Source organism: Lipotes vexillifer, unplaced genomic scaffold (genome assembly GCF_000442215.2).
Source record: "Lipotes vexillifer unplaced genomic scaffold, Lipotes_vexillifer_v1.1 scaffold2641, whole genome shotgun sequence".
Classification (NCBI taxonomy): Eukaryota; Metazoa; Chordata; class Mammalia; order Artiodactyla; family Lipotidae; genus Lipotes; species Lipotes vexillifer.
Genome location: NW_006780363.1, coordinates 489,442 through 506,272, shown reverse-complemented (window position 1 = coordinate 506,272; position 16,831 = coordinate 489,442). Strand labels below are relative to the sequence as shown.

At 52.9% G+C, this 16,831-nt stretch overlaps 1 protein-coding gene across 1 annotated transcript; it reads right to left on the bottom strand.

The window, feature by feature from the left end:
- Window positions 1-5,673: 5,673 nt before the first annotated feature.
- RBP3 (retinol binding protein 3) lies at window positions 5,674-15,199 on the bottom strand. Its single transcript, XM_007453444.1, has 4 exons — window positions 12,051-15,199; window positions 9,609-9,799; window positions 7,652-7,794; window positions 5,674-6,152 (listed from the first exon to the last, which is right to left on the bottom strand). The coding sequence occupies exons 1-4, from the start codon at window positions 15,096-15,098 to the stop codon at window positions 5,674-5,676; spliced, it is 3,861 nt and encodes a 1,286-aa protein (XP_007453506.1). The 5' UTR covers window positions 15,099-15,199.
- Between the last annotated feature and the right edge of the window lie 1,632 nt (window positions 15,200-16,831).

Here is a 16,831-nt window from a genome sequence, read left to right as displayed (position 1 = left end):
TGAAGAAGCACAAGAAAACAGCTCCCAAGTCAACTTTTTAAGGTGGAGTTCATTTTGGTAAAAATTGATGTAGACGCAAGTTGCTTTGTAGCCATTCAAATTGACAGACGCCAAGATGACTTATGGAGGTGATGACTTACAGTTTATTAATGTGGCAGTTCCTACTCGTCACCTGGCCGTGTTCCCAAAGTCCCCCTGGCAGTTGAAGCCTGTCTCGTCCCTTTTCTCTCCTACTCTCCTATATCGACTTGAGATCAGTCACTTTTAATCATGACTTTGCCCATGCTCTCTCTGCCACCTTCCATCCCAGTTAAGAGTTGGCAGATGATGTTGCCACAGAACATCACATCAGCAGGTATGAATTTTACTCGACAATTCTGGGGTAAGAATCATCACATTCCTTAAATTCTCTATATCTAATTTAATCTGTTCTCTACCATAATCCTATTCTGTTAGGACAGGCAGTCTGTCTTTTTAAAATCCCTCCCCTGTCTCTCCAGTTTACAGAACATTCCCCAGCACCTCCCACCTAAGAATACCCTCTCTTAGCATCAAGCAGTGTCCCCGTGCCCTGTTGGTGTCTTTGCCTCTATCCTCCAACGTGCTCTGGATCTTCTCCCAGGATCTCAGCCCTGGTGGTTTTCTGGCAATACCATCATTAGTTAGGTAACACAGGAGCCACTGAGCCAATAAACAGAAAGTCTTGGCTTGCTTTTTGGACAATGGAAGAGAAAATACCTATAGTGGCTGGAAAAATAGCAAATTATATCTCAATATATGACCTCAAACAGCAGCCATTCCATTAAGATTTCTAAAAGTCCCCCAAATGTGCTCATGGGCTAAAATGAGACATTCTGAATTCAGATCCATTTTAGTTCTCAACTTTAACCAAGATTTGCTTTTCTTTCTGCTTTTATCTGGAAGAGAAGTAAAACCTCAACAAGGCCAGGGTCCTAGGTCCATATCTACTTCTGGCCAATTCCTGAATCTTAGACTGCAGATTCTACTCAAAAGACTATATAATTATGTTAATGAAAGTGTGTGTAGCCCACTGGGCTTGGGGAGAGCGGAGGGAAGGGGAGGTGAGGGTCACCCTGACACCTGGAGCTCATGTGTCCTAGGTGAAGGCTCCTTAGTGCCAGGCCAAGTGCAGCTCTCAAGAGAGGCCAGAAATCAGGACCGTATGTGGAATTGTCTCTCTAAAAAACTGATGGCCAAAATGGCATGGACTTAAGGAAGCACCTTAGTGGTGGTGGCGTGGGGAGGGGCAGGAACCACCAGTTGGAGACCCCTAACTCTGTTATGCTCCCAGCCTTTGAACCAACTGGGTGGTGGGCCTGGCCCTGCTAACCTCACAGTACTGCCCTGTTCCTCTAGGCACAGGGAGAGACCCTACAGAGGGGTGAAAGTCAGCGGGCGTTGTCCTAAGGTAAACCTCCCAGCCTTTCTTTCCTTGGGAGGTTCTGCCGCCCCCTGGTGGCAGCATGCCTTCCCTGCAGGCCACTTCTCTTCAGAGAAGGGGTTTTACATGCCCTGCCTATATGTATAATTTTGTTTTTATTTTTTGTAGTAGAAGTCATGTGTGAGGTCTAAACATCATATGAAATCCATAGAATAAAACTTTTATTTTAAAAACAAATTATTCTCCAATGTGTTTTGATTTGTGCCGCGTCCTAGAAAAGAAGAATTTTTGGAAAGCGATTTTGAATGGGCGTTGGGGGGACAGTGCCTTCTGGAAGGAGGGTAGCCGTTCTTGTTCTTTAAATGTAACTTTTTTTTCCCCCAGTCATCTTATGTTTTCCTGGAGCAGGAGACAGGAAGCCAGTAGCCTCTGATACCCTTGCTATTCTAAGCTGCTTTGGATTAGGAGGCTATTTTCACTGCCAGCCACCCTGATCTGCAAGGTAGCAAGGAGGTCCTTAGGCAGCTAATCCTACAGAAACCAGGAAGTGTGAGTTGAGCGCTCTCCACTGGGGACCTTGGAGGCAGGTTTCTTTGCCCACAGCAGTGATTCGGGCTGTATCCTTTTTCTTTCGAAGTTGTATCCTCTCATTGCATTAAAGCTGTGTGCGTGGCCATGACCCTCACTGACACACAAACGGGGCTATCTGCTTCGTGTTGGGCTGTTTGGCAGATGGAGGCACACAGGAAGCAGGAGGGTGAGTGAGATGGGAGAAGAGATGGGGTCCTACCCTCTGGTGCTCCAGCATGGTGCCTGAGAGCTGGGTCAAGTCTCCAGCAACGATCCTGATGGTGAAGGTCCAGCCTGTCTGTGGCTGGGGATACCCTGGGAAAGGGGGTGGACGGCCTGGTCCAGCCCCTCTCACAGAACATCAGTGGGTGACTTGAGGGGTCCTCAAGCAGGGGGACATGGGAGAAGGTTGCATGGCAGAGCAGTGGCCCTGGCTACAGGCCGGAACACAGAAATGGGGCAGGAGGCTGTGGTGGGGATTTAAGTACCGAGCCAGGACCTCAGGACAAGGCAGGGGGGATGGACGGTGCAGTTCATTGTAAGAAAACAAAGTCTGTGGCTGGTTGAAGCGGAAAAGGATATCTTGAGAGGAGCCAGGGCTGCACCCAGTGTTGGGTGGGCAAGCAGGGGGCCCAGGCTGAATAGTAGGCAGAAGCAAGGAGCTACTCGGCAGGACCTCAGCTGTGGTCAGGCAGGGGAACCACCTCTGGAAGGTGCTGCTTCTGCCCCTGATAAGTCGGGGCATGGCCATGCTGCCCTGCACACTGGACATCTGGCCATTGCTGCTACCAAGCTTCCCTGGGTCACTTGCTCCATAAAAAAAAAAAAAATAAAAAAATGTCCTGCATAGGGGCCTCTGGTTGGCCCAGGCAGGACCACATGTCCATACCCCACAGCCAGGGAGCTGGAAAAGTGAGCGTCCAGGACATCTGGTTTCGTGGTAGGGGAATGGTTACAGCTGACATTGGCCAAGCACTAGATTAATCATTCAATCTACACAGCCCCAAAAGTGCTATTATCTCGTGCATCCCATGGATGAGGAAACTGAGGCACAGAGATGTGAAGTAAGTTGCCCAGAGTCACGCAGCCTGCAAGTGGCAGGGCTGGCCTTCCTACCTGGGCAGGCTCAAGCTGGAACCTGAGCTCCTAACCACCTCTCTGCTTCTGAGTAAGTCTGTTTCCCACAGGTTCATATGGGGAGCAATTCTCTGAACATCCAAAGGGGGTGCAAATGCTGGTGGCCTAAAGGAGGGCAAACATCCACTGTGTTAGGTGTGTGACCGCCAGTGAATAACTGATCCTGTCTAAGGCTCTGGGCGGAGCTGACTGTGGTGGAGATTGTAACAATGGATGTCCATGTGGTGTGAAGCTCAGAAGAGAGATCTGTGTATGTCACCCACCCTAAACCGCTCCGCCCCTTCCCCTGTTTAAGACCCACCAGGGTATTTGCCATCTGTGACCCCACAGTGCCTGTGGGACACCTTAAACAAATTAAGCTGCAGGAAACACCAGTGGTGCAAATCAAGGAAATCCAAAAGATGTGAAAGGAAAACCCATAAAAAAACGAACAACCACTAATGATCACTAAGGTATAGATAGTGAGTCAGTTATATAATTTATGTTATCTTATTTATTATATTTTTGGAATAATGACGGCTGCATTTGAAAATAATGCTATATGCTAATTATAAGGATTTAAGAAAAAGAGAAAGTATACTTAAGAATGTTAAAACATCACCCCAAATGCTACCATCTAGAAGAAACCATTGTTTGATTTAGGTAATCATCTCATAGCTGTGTGTGTGTGTGTGTATATATATATATATATATATATATATATATATGTATATATATATATACACACACACACACACACATACATATATATGCATGTATATATATGTATGTATCTATTTGTGGGTGTATGTGAGAGAGAGAAAGAGGGAGGAGAGAGAGTCCTAGAGTGTAAGCATATAATGTGGTCACACATTTGCCTGGATAGCAGTAGGTTTAATGAAGAAAAATGTGAGATCACAGCATGTATGATAACTACTAAAATACGATCATGCCATGAATCTTACTTGAATTTAGCAGGAGGAAAAGGAGCTGGAGAGAAATCTTGCCTTCCACCAGGGCTTTCCAGTTTAGACAGGGTTGTTTTGAGGTGTTCTAGTGGAGAAACCCCTAGGGATGGTGGTGGCCCAGATTCCCCAGATCTCTGAGGCCTAGGGAGGGGGCTGGTAAAGTCCAGGCCATGCCTGGTGCCCTGGAGAGTCGCCTTTGGCAGCTGCAGCCTGGACTCACCAGAGGGCCAGGCCGGACAGGACCAGAACCTCATCCTCACCCTGGCAGTCCTGGAGCCTGGAGCTCTGGGAGCAGGGATTGTGCACTGGGATCTCCCTGCCCTCCTGGCCTTGGCCCACCATGACTTTGGGCAGAGCCTCAGAGGTCTCTCATTTTTGGGTCCCTGTGACTCTAGCAGAGCAGGGTTGCATGGGCCCAGGGCACAAACCAGGGGCCTCTCATTCCCCCAGGTTACCCCTGGGCTCCAGGTCTCCTCCCAGGGCTGGCCCAACTCTGGGGGAGGCCTTGGGCTCTGCCTGCCTCAAACTTCTCACCCTGTTGGGAGTCAGCTTGGTCGCCAGAGCTGGCACAGTGACAGGCTGCACTTGGACGAGCAGGGCAGGTCCCCAGACCACCACGCAGGGCCACTCTCCCCTCTGGTAGCAACGCTGCATGGCGGGATTCTGCGTGGCACCAGAGCTCACTTTTGGGTCCCTGGCAGAAGCAGGAGAACAAGGTCATGGAAGGAACGTGAAGGAAAGATAGGCTTGCTGTGTAGAATTGGATTGGGAGGGTTTAGGGCAGGGTGGAGAGGGGTCTAAGTGAGACTGAACTTGCCCTCATGTGTCTGAGGGCCGCCACTTGGAGGAAAACATAGTTTTGCAGCTTGATAGGCATGTGTGTTTACTGTGTATCCACTGCCTGTGTCAGGTGCCATGCCAAGTGCTGGGCAGTAGGAGACGAGGATGCGTAGGACGGTTTCCACCCCTGAGGACTACACAGCATGGCGGGGACAGAAATGATCCCAGGGCAGAGTAGGAGAGGTACACTACTGGGGAAGATGCAGGTGCAGGGAGGACAAAATGGGGACAGTGTAGCGGGGGAGTGGGGCTCCTGACCTCTGGGCCTGCACTGTCCCACATGGGAGCCACCAGCTGCAGGTGGTTGCTGTGTGCTAGACACGTGACATGTGCCAATGGAGATGTAATATAAACGTGGGACACACACTGGATCTCAAAGACTTGGTGCAAAAGCATCTCATTCATAACAATTTTTATATTGAGTACGCATTGAAATGATACTACTGTGAATATAGTGGGTTAAATAAAGTATACTATTAAAATTAATTTCACCTGCTTCTTTATACTTTCCTTAAAAATGTAAAGTGACACATGTGCCTGGCATCCGTGACTCACGTTATGACGTTATTGGACAGAGATGCTCTAGTTGACAGCATGAGGACCAGGGGTTGGTGATTAAGAAGCGTGGGTGGGGATAGATATGGACTTCACTTCCCTGGAGGGGGTTGACTTTGAAGGGGGTGAGCTTCCTGTCCTGAGGTGTTCCAACAGAGAGCAGGCTGGCAATTGGGAAGAAACCAGATATATGAGCTCCAAGGGTACCTCTGATTCTCAAGCCTAACTAGAGGGCATCAGGCCCCTTTGCTGCCCTTTGGGGGCCTCAGTCAGGACCTCATGCCTGGGTGCCCCTTGGATGTGTCCCAGAGGTCCCGGCCTTTTCTGGCTCTGACTACGGTGGCCCTTGCGGCGGCCCTGCAGGCGTGGGCTCCGCCTCGCCCTTAGCAGAGTGTGCTGGAGCATCTCCTTGGCTCTGGCGAGGGCTGCTTCTGCAGGGACAGCCACGTCAGGCACCACGCCCACCCCTTCCCAGGAGCTGCCGTCTGCAGCCCCCACTGAGCGGGCAGTGGGGATGGTGATGTACAGGTCGGTGTCATCCACGTGGTAGGTTTGTGGTAGCTGGCAGCCCCCACTGGTCACCTCCCCGATGACCAGTGCCCGGCCCAGCCTCTTCAAGATGTAGGTAAATTCCTCTGCGGCGCCAGCTGTCAAACTGCTGGTCAGAATGACCATATTCTTCTTGGAGCCGTAGCGTTCACCTGCAGGATATAAGGCCCTTCAAAACAGGGAGTCAAGTCCCCACCCTGGGCACCTGCCTTCTCCATACTGCTTAGACTCCAGAGAGGAGGGCCAGGGATTTAGTTCTGTGTCCTTGTGTCCACAGGCAAGTCACCCCACCTTTCTGAGCCCCAGTTTCTGCATCTGTAAAGTGGGGATAAGGATGTGTGCCGGGTCCCAAGCATGCCAGTGCTTGAGAGATTTTATCACCAGTGATGGGAAGAGGCTGGACTGACTTACCTGAGAAAAGGGCTAACCTGACCAGACTCTCTTCACTTTGGACCCTCAGAAGAGCCAAGTTTGTGACTTAATGACGACAGCCCTCTAGGACACTGATGTCCAATAGAAAAGCAACATGAGCCCGAATGCAAGCCACATATGTCATTTCAGGTTTTCTAGAAGCCACGTTAAACAAGTTAAACAAAATTGATAAAATGAATTTTCATACTGTTTTATCTAACTCAATAAATCCAAAATTTGTTCCTCTCAAAATGTCATCAATAAAATTATTGAGATATTTTGCATCCTTTTTTTTCATAAAAAGTCTTCAAAATCTGGTGTGCACTGAACACTTTATGCATCTCAATCCATGTGTGGCATGTGGCTTCCGTAACTGGACCTCGCAATTCCAAGACCCCATGACCTGCAGATCTGTTTTTAACTACTGGTCTTGAATGTCTATTTGAATTGAGAATTCATCTGGTCCTGATTTTTATTTATATTTTGCAATATTATTGAATGTATATCTTGGAAGATTCCCTCCAAATGCTTGTGTGATAAGGAAGTATGCAAATGAAAATTGCAGGATGCTTTTCTGATTGGAGGAGGCACACCTCCCATTGGTTTCCCAGCCTCCTCTTTTCAGATGGATGCGCAGGTTCCTTGGTTTTGCAAGCTAGGCAAGGGAGATGGAGCAAGGCTCTCCACCTGGGATGTGGCTGGAGAGCCGTGGCTCTGTAAAGCGCAGGGCCTCTATTGCTTCCTCTGGCCACTGCTCTGGGCCCAGGGCAGTTAACAGAAGCCTCATCAGAGTTATGAACTTCCTTTAGGTAGGTGTGCTGGGAAGCTGCTGAGAGTTCAGGTGAGATGGAAAACCACTGGAAACGCCGTGGGATTTGGTGATGGCCCGAGAACCCTTCTAGCTTTATATTTGTCTTGCAGGCTGATGGTTGCTGTGGCAGGAATGGCAGGCATTTTGGTTTTAGACAAACCAGTGTTTGAGTTTGGGAGCTATCACTTATTAGCTGAGCGACCTTAGACAAGCTATTTGACCTAGTTGGGACTCATTTTTCTCATCTAGGAAATAGGTATAATGGCACATGTTTTGCAGGGATTAAAGGTCTTATGTTCAGAGTACATGGCATAGGATGGGGGCTTTATATTCTAGCTACAGTTACTTTTACCCGAACCCAAACTGTCTTTCCTTGATTTCCCAGAAGCTTCTAGAATGATAATAGGAAGGAAAGGCTTCTGTACCCACCTTCAAGCTGTGCATGGGTCCAGAGCTCGCTGACAGAGTCATTGGGCCGGTTGTAGATTTTGTCCAGCAGAATAGGTGGGCCTTCATCAAAAAAGTAGGAGCATATGGCGGAGATGGAGGAGGTGGGACCACCGATGTTGAACCTGAGGGAAGGGAAATATTGCCCACTGAGCGGCGGAGCCCACAGGGAAGCCCTCGGTACCCCTCTGGGTGCCATAATCCTTGCCCTGTGGAGGGTTCTAATTCCAGGCAGCCTCAATCTGGTGTCCTTTCTTCCTCCTACAGAATTCTTTGGTTGGCATTTCCCAGAGTACAAGATTCTTGAGAACCAGAGGCTTTGTGGTCAAATTCATTTAGAAAATACTGCATAACTTACTCACCCTTTCTGTTCACACATTAATACATTATGTAATACATATTATATATGTTATATTAAAGGCCCTAAGTCCTGCAGTCTGGAACTTGTTGATAAATTTCCCCAGCTTGCTGACCGTGGACTGCTCCCATGCACCCATGCTGCCTGCACATTTTGAGAGCACTGTCTTCCCTAGTTTCATGCTTGATAATTTCACAAAACCCACTAGGTATCTTAGTTGAGGTGTCCTAACATGGTGGAGTGTTCAGAGTTGTGGAACTGCATTGGGGGTGAGGGATCCTGTGATCATTCCAGGCTATTTGGATTTGTCCTGCTGTGTGACCTCGCTGGGCCCCTGTCTCCTTATTTGTGAAACGAGGAATCCTGGGCTGGCAGTGTATTAGGAGTCTCTCCCAGCTGATGGTCTAGGATGGCCCGGATGGGTTCAGGGCCCAGCATCTGAACCTCCAAACCTTGGCTTGGAAGGATCTTTAAGCAAAGCACACCTGTGGGCTGGGTCTCCTCTTTAGAAAAATGTGGATGACACAGTTAAGCAGAAAGGGACTTAGCATGAGGGTCATTTGGACGTTCAATAGAGCGTTTGAAGAATAAAGTCATCAGAGGTGCCACAGGAGTCCCCAAGCTCAAGTTCTGTGTACACCCAAACCCAAGCCCTGGGAGATGGTTCATCTTCCAGGGTGGAGGGTCCGCCTCTGGGATCCAGTGCCACCTAGTGACAACTAAGAATCACAAGATTTTTGCAAGCCAGAAGCCAGAGCTCCCTCTCAGTCAATCCAGCAGCTGGGGATGGGGCGGGGAGGGAAAGTGTCCAATTCCCAGGGGAGCTGGCTTCCCCCTTCCCAGTGCCCATGGAAGGTGCCCAGGGCACGTCTGCTGACGGCCCCGGGAGTGACAAAAGGTCTGGTCACTGACCTCCCAGCTCTCGGAAGGAAACTCAACCTGTATGAGGCATACCTTCACAGAAGCAGATGAGAGGTCTAGCTGCAAGCATCCCTCCAACAATCATTTTGTAGTGTAAACAGTTCTTTTTGCAACAATAGTGGCTAAATCGCAAATTCTCTCTGGGCCACTGGCTTTATGATTCTCATGACCAGGGTTGTCCTGGGCTGATTTCGTGAGATGTGAGACACAAGCACAGGTGGAAGCCTAGCTGTCCCAAACACGGCTGATCGTCAGGTCACCTGGAGGATGCCTGTTAAATATACAGATCACTGGACCTCACTCCTGGGGCTCTGGATTCAGCAGGGAGGTGCCCTGGAATCAGTGTGTTCAAGGTCACCCTTCCCCTCTCTCCTCCCTGAATCCTGTGACTAGGTAAGTTTGGGGACCACTGGATTAGCTCAGTGGTTCTCAGCCTTGGTCACCTGAGCTTAAAAAAACCAACAGTGGTGGGGCCCCACCTGGATGATTAATCCAGAACCCCAGAATAGCTGGCCAGAGCCATGAGAGCCAGGCGGGCTATTCCACTTGGGTTCTGCCCGGCGTCCCAGGGTCCTTTCTTCCCTACTAGACTCATGGCTTTGACTGTCTTCCAGCAGCTGCCCCAGCCTCGCCGGGAACTGCTGAGCCCCGCCCACTGACCTCATGTCGACAATCAGGGCGTCCGTGTGTACAATCTTCTTCCAGACGTGCTCCACCAGCAGCTCGGAGACCTGGGTGAGCAGCTCACAGTCCCCAAACATATCAAACCTCAAGTAGCCAATGTTGCCCTCAAGCACATTAGTGTGGAAGGAAAACTTGATCAGGTCTTCAAAGACTTCAGGGGAAGGGATCTGAAAGAGTGGGAGGTCGGCTCCGTGTCAGGAGAGGAGAGATTTGAAAGCTCAAATCTTTTTTTTTTTTTTTTAAGGTTCTGGGTATCTTTATTTCATTATTGACCATTGTACTTAAATGGACAATTAGCTCCGCTCAAGAAGAAAGTCCAGGTCAAACTCTCCCATAGCCATGTTTCCCTGTTCTCCTGCCAAACCTTGCCCAGCATCCACCCCCTGTCACTTCTGCCAGATACAGTGAAAGGTCAGATTTGAAAGTGGGTGTCACGGAGGTCCTTTATATCATGAGATATATTGAGCTCATGGGAAGGGAGCTAACATTTCCTAAGGAGGTTGTAGGTGCCAGGGCCTTTCCTGATGGTATCCAGGAGGTTACATGGGTAGTGGGCCTGGGATATGAACCCCAATGAGTGGTCAGCAGCCTCCTTACAGGGAATGCTCATGGGTGCCAACCTCTCACCCTGGCTTCAGAGCTGAAAGGCCCAGGCATGGTCTCCACTCTGACTCCCCTGAGCTCCCCAGACACTTTTTGTCTCTGAGCTCATCATCTAAAGACATCATCATCTGAAGACGTGAACTACTGGGCCCTTGAGTCTTTACCAGGGATCTGGCCCTGTGCTGAGCATGTTGTAGCAGTTACTGTAGAGAAGACACTATTATCCCCATCTTTTTACTGAAAAAAATTGAAGCACAGAGTGATTAAGTAACTTGCCCAAGGTCACACAGCTAGTAGGTGGAAGAGCCAGAATATGAATCCACACCAGGTGACTGCAAACCAGGAGCACCCCTGCTGACTAGGACACCCGGCCTCCAGGCCTTGTGCTGACCTCAGTCACAAGCCCTTTGGCCATGGGCCGCTCTCCTCTGTACCCCTCCGGGACTCAGTTCCTCTTTTTGTAAAATGGGATAACAGTTTCGCAGTAGATGCTTTTGGTGCCCTCAGCCCTCCTCTGCTTTCAGCCACAGCTTGACCCAGGCTGACAGGGCTTTGCCTCTTGCACACCCTTGTTTTTTTCCCTCTACTTCAGGACCTTCTCCAAGCTGCCCCAGAATCTGAGAGAGTTCATGTCCCCAGGGGGACCTTCAGCTAACAGAGAGCGGGAGCCGCGGGGTCACGTCTGCAGAGGCATTCCTCACACTTGTCAGGGTGCTGTTGCAATCTTCAGAAGCAACGGGCTCAATAATGCGCCCACACTTCCTGTCCCACTTTCCCCGCTCCCTCACTCCTGCTTCAGTGATCACCTCCCACATCAACTGACCGCACCTAAGCCCCTGTCTCAGGTCCTGGCTTCAAGGGAACCAGGACAAATGCTTCCCTGCCTACTTGTTGTGACTATGCAGTTATATCATAGATGATAAACACCATGGAGAGGTGTTGTAAAGGTGCTTTAGATCCAGCTCTTTGCTGATGGGAGTGCTTGGTGAGTCCTGCGGTGTGCTTTGGCCCTTGATCGGGAGAACTTTTCCCTCATCTACCCTGCAGCAAAACTCCTCGGCCTTGATTTACCTTTTCAGTGTTCCCCAGACCTGCAGTGCTGGCTTCAAATATCTTGACCACACAGCCTGGCCCAGAATTTCCCATTCAGTTGGCCCTTGTATCATGGTGCACGCCCACCCAGCGCAACTCCTTTGGGAGACAGTACTTGGCATTGCGGGAGGGGATGAGAAGGCAGTCGGTGCCTAACCAAGGCAGCCTCACTGCAGAGGTTGTCCAGGCTGTGCGTGGACACTCCTGGACCTGTCCCCAGGCTCCATGCTCTAGATCCAAGGCAACTGTGATGCCAGGACCTGTGCTGATTCCCTGTCTCCATCCCCCTGACTCATTCACACAAACTGCAAACTCCTGAGGCAGGCCAGTGATGTGGATGCACACAAACTCCACATTTCCAGAATAGGAAATCACGGGGACCTCGTGTGACTTATCAACCTCTTTCTCCAACACTGACAATGAGAAGCCCTACAAACCCTTGCATTCTACCCAACCAAGAGTGAAGCTCCTCCTATACTAGCACTTTTCAAACTGAGCTCCTGTGGGTACCAATGTTCTACTGAGGTGCTTAGGGACCTCATGGGCATATGAGGGACTGGAGAACAGGGTGAGAGAGAGGAAAAGATGTGACTGGTGAAAATTTTAACATGAAAACACGTCTGGAAGCCGTTGCTTTGCACCCTGCACAGAGCCCTGGATGTGCGGACAGTTGGTTGACTCTCTCCTGGGACTGTGCTGGACCGAGTCTCCCTTGTAACTCACCTGCATGGGTACAATCCCAGGAATGCGGTCCTTGGCATCCTCAGGGATATGGGCTGTCTTCAGGTGTGGGTCCCCGGACAGCACCCGCAGGTCAGCCTCCAGCATCTCGGCCAGGGCAGCTTCTGAGGTCACCCTGGCATAGCGGCTCTGCAGATGGCTCAGTTTGGATGCCATCTTGGCTCCCAGCTCGGGGGAGGCGTAGTTATCTGCCACGAGCTTCCCAGCTGTCTGCAGCACAGTGGGCACCTTGGCACGCAGGGCCACTATATCCTGGGCTGTGGAGAGGGCCACGCTCATGGGCACGGTGATGTCTGGCTCCACCCCAGCCAGGTCCCAGGCCTCACCGGTGCTGGCACTCAGGGCCATCTGCGTGGGCATGGAGGCATATAAGGGGCTGCTGCCCACCTGGTAGATGCCCACGGAGAGTGCCCCTCCAGCCGTGGGCTCCCCGATGATGGTGGCGCGCTGCAGGTCCTGCATGGTGTGAGCGAAAGCCTCGGCTGCCGACCCGCTGGTGTGGCTCACCAGGATGTAGAGGTCCTTGTGGGAGCCGTAACGCTGGCCTGCCACCTGGGGCAGGGTCCACACCTCTGTGACCCTCGACATGGCCCTGTCAAAGACGGAGTAGAGGTGCTGGCGGGGCTCTGCCTCAAAGAAGTAGGAACAGAGCAGCGGCACGGCCGTGGAGTAGCTGCCAGGGTTGTAGCGTAGGTCGACCACCAGCGCGGGCGTGTCTACCAGCTTCTGCCATACCAGCTGTACCAGCTGCGGCCCGATGGCTTTCACCGTCTCCAGCTCAGCCATGGCGTCGAAACGCAGGTAGCCCAGCCTGCCCGGCAGCACCTCTGTCTTGAACAGGGCCTCGATGAGGTAGGAGAGCTCCTCTGGGGAGGGGACGATGGGAGGTGGTAGGGGCACTTCCTCAGCCACTATCTCGCCGGGGCTGTGGAACACCAGCAGACGGTGGTCTCCAGACATCTCCTGCAGGTCTGCCGTGAGCTGGGAGGCCAGCGACTCCAGGTCCACTGCTGTGCGGTAGGCCCCCTGGGCCAGCTTGGCTTGCAACACGGCGCCTGTCTGCCCCACGACCTCTGGCCGGGCATAGTGGGCCTCCAGCAGGTGCCCCGTGCCCTCCACCAACTCCCCCAGGCTTCGGTGGAACTCCAGCACCTCCTGGGCTCTGTCCAGGGCTTCCTCAGCCAGCACAATGGCATCGGGGACCACGCCGCCCCCCAGCCAGCTCTCGCCATGATTGTTGATGAAGGTGAGCACGGGCACTGTGAGCGCCAGGCCGCCCGCGGGCGTGTCCAGCAGGGGCGCCGCGTGCGTGTGCAGCAGGCTGCCTGCCGTGATCTCGCCCACCAGCGTGGCCCAGCCGAGCGACTGCATGAAGAAGGCCAGCTCCTCGGCTGCGGTGGCCGTGCGGTGGCTGGTGAGCAAGTATACCCCGCGCCGGGGGCCGCGTGGCTGGCCCAGCAGCTCGGTCTGGCTGAAGTGCTCCTGCGTGACATTGGTGCGCCGGTCGTAGGTGGTGAAGAGACGCACAGGGCCGGCGTCGGGCCCCTGGAAATAGGAGAGCAGCAGGGGCACGGCGGAGGACGGACCCCCAGGGTTCTGCCGCAGGTCCACGATGAGGTGCTCCGTGTCCTGCAGGGGCTCCCACACCTGGCGCAGGATATACGGGGCCAGCACCCCCAGCACTGAGGCGTCGGCAAACCTGTCAAAGCGCAGGTAGCCCACGTTGCCCGGCAGCACGGACACCTGGAACACGGAGTCCACCAGGGCCCGCCGGGCAGCCTCGTCCTCGGGCACTTCTGAGACCATCTCCGGGGCATCTTCAGCTTCAGCCTCGGGCCCAGGAGAGGTTTCTTTGGACCTGACCACCTGCACCAGGAGCCTGGGGTCCTCGGACACGGCCTGCAGGCCGGTGTTGAGCTTAGTGACCAGATCCTCCTCGGACACCACCGAGGACAGGTCCATGTTGGCCAGGTGGTGCAGCAGGGCGGGCACGCGGTCCACCAGTGTGTAGTATTCCCGCAGGGCCTCCTGCAGGCGCTGGATGACTCCCGGCAGGGCGCGGCGCAGTGTGAGGATGGCCAGGGCCTTCTCCAGGGCCTGTTCGGCCGGTGTCCCCACACAAGGCAGCACCCCGCTGCCCTCCCAAGTCTGGCTGCCCTTGCCCAGGGGCCCCAGGGACCTGGACACGGGCACGGTGAGAAAGAAGTCAGACTGGCCTATCCTCAGCTTCTGGAGCTCCAAGGCCCCCCCCACAGTCCGCTCGCCCACCACGATGGCCCTGCGCATTTGTTTGAGGATATAAGCGATGTCCTCAGCCACACCCCCCGTGCGACCACTGGTGAGGACCACCACATCCTTATCGGCACCGTAGTTGTCTCCTAGGACTTCGGGGAGGGTCCAGATCTCAGTGGTCGTATTAGAGGGGCGATCGTAGATGGTGTCCACGTGCAGGACTGTGTTGCCCGGGTGCAGGTAGGAGATGACATAGGGGATGCCGGAAATGTGGCCCCCAGTGCAGTGGCGGAGGTCCAGCACCAAGGCAGAGGTGCCCATGAGCTTCCTCCAGACGTTGGCCACCAGGAAGCTCCTCAGCTTGCTCATCACCTCCTGGCCCGGGATGTCGTCCACCCGCAGGTAGCCCACATTGCCTTCCAGAACCTCATGGCGGAAGCCGTTCTGCAGCCCCTCAATGAGTTCCTCTAGCGTGAGGTTCATGAGAGCTGGGGCTTGCCGGGGAGCCTCGAGGGTGCTGGGCTCATAGGAGATGACCAGGCGAGGGTCGTTCAAGGAGCTCTGCGCGCCAGCTGTCAGCACATGGGCCAGAGTCTGAGGGTCTGAGATGGCCAGGATCTCACGACTCTTGATGGCCTGCTCGATGGCTTCCTGCATCCCCATCAGGTTCTCTGGGAAGCAGTAGTTATCCAAGAGGACCTTGGCCATGTCCAGTACCAGGCTCGGCTGGAACAGGTGTGTAGGGCCAGCCAGGCTGCAGAGCAGCATGGGCAGGAGCAGGGCCCATTTTCTTGACATGGGGATCCAGAGGGAGGGCTGGCTCCTGCACAAAAGCTCTCTTGACACCGTGCGCCAGGCAACAGCACTGCCCTGCGCAGCTGCCTTTCTCCCGCGTCCTTCTCAGCCAGCAGACAGAAGGTCTGGGGCTAAACATGGGAGTTGGGGTGCAGCTTCCAGCTCCGGTAAGCCTTTAATCCTGTCTAATTCAAGTGCATCAGCCCTGGGGACTGGGAAGAAGCGGCAGAAGTGGTTTGACTCAGAAGGTATGTGGGGTCTCATCTTGCTGCGCCACCCCTGGTAGACTAACGTGAATAACTACCGTTTGAGTTCCTGCCACGTGCCAGGCACTGTGCTCCATGCTTTACAGGCTGACAGTTTCCACCTTGCAAAGCAGAGTTATCAACCTGCAAGTAAATAGCATTTCCCCACTGCACTGGGAGACACACCCCTCTGGAATTAGGGAGAACTTGGGGGCCTGGTGCTGCCACCCTTTACTCTGTGGCCTTAGGGAAGTGTCTTACTTATTGTGTAGATTAAGTGACAAAATATGGGTAAGGCCCTTGACAGCATCAGGGAAGAAGGAAGCACTCAATTACTGATAAGTTCTCCGTATCAGATAGTCGCTCTGTTTTGTAGCTGAAGAAACAGAGTTCAGTAGCTAACGGAAGCCCACCATCCTAGGTGGGGGGATGTGAGGGCAGCCAGAAAAAGCCTGTGGGGTCACAGTCACTTAGCCCGTGCCGAGGTTGAGTCTGAGGCTCCATCTACGTCACGGCTTGAAGTTTATTCCCCTGTCTTGCTAATGCATCCAGGGAACCAAAGTGGTTCCCCCCGACAGCTTTCAGATGATAGGAGTGAAATGTCTGGACTTCATTGTGGGGCATGATGAACGGGATTGGTGATTCCAGGGCGGATGAAGTTAGCGCTGAGATCTAACAAGCATCCATTATCCTGGCTAAAGAAGACCCTCGCTGGTTGAGGGCTCGCCCCCTGGCCCACTGCTTGCAAGGAGAACTGAGTTGGAGGACTTAGGTCTCTGTGGTCCAGACCCCACAGGTTTCCAGATCATCAGTCCCCAGAGAACTGCTGGACACCTGCTCCTTCGCGTAAAAGTGACGTGGGTCCAGCTGGTGACTGACTTGGCACAGATTTCCAAGAATACCTACCACGGAGCCTAGACCTAGAACCCCTGCTTTGTCTCCCCATCCCTCTGGGAGTGGGCATTGCCTTCACTTAACAGATGAGACAGCTATGGCTCAGAGTGTGGTCACATAGCCAGGGACGAGCGCTGGGAGAGCCGCCTGGCTGCACTGTTCTCCCTTCGCCCCGTTACCGCCAGTGCACCCTCCTGGGACCGGGTGGCCACAGGCAGGCGTGCACGTGTGCCTCAGCCGGCAGCCGGAGGAGGTGGTCTTGGGGCCGGGGGACCTTCTCAGCACACTCGAGAGCCACAATCCGCTCTCTGGAAATCATTACCTGAGGATGTTTACCAAGTGGTTGATGAAGGCCAAAGAGGTCAATTAGCTAAAACAAACATATTCTTAGCTCATTAGGATTTGTTTAATGCCCAAGTGACATATGGTCACATCACTCCACCGTTTGCAGCCAATCAAGTGAGACTGATTTATTATAATAATAAGGCCTCCTTAGTCCCCACTGGGAAGGCTGAGCCCTCTGCTCCACTGCCGCTTGGGGAATCACAAGTCGGAACATGCCAGCCTCATCCTCTGAGGGCACTTTTCCGTCATCGC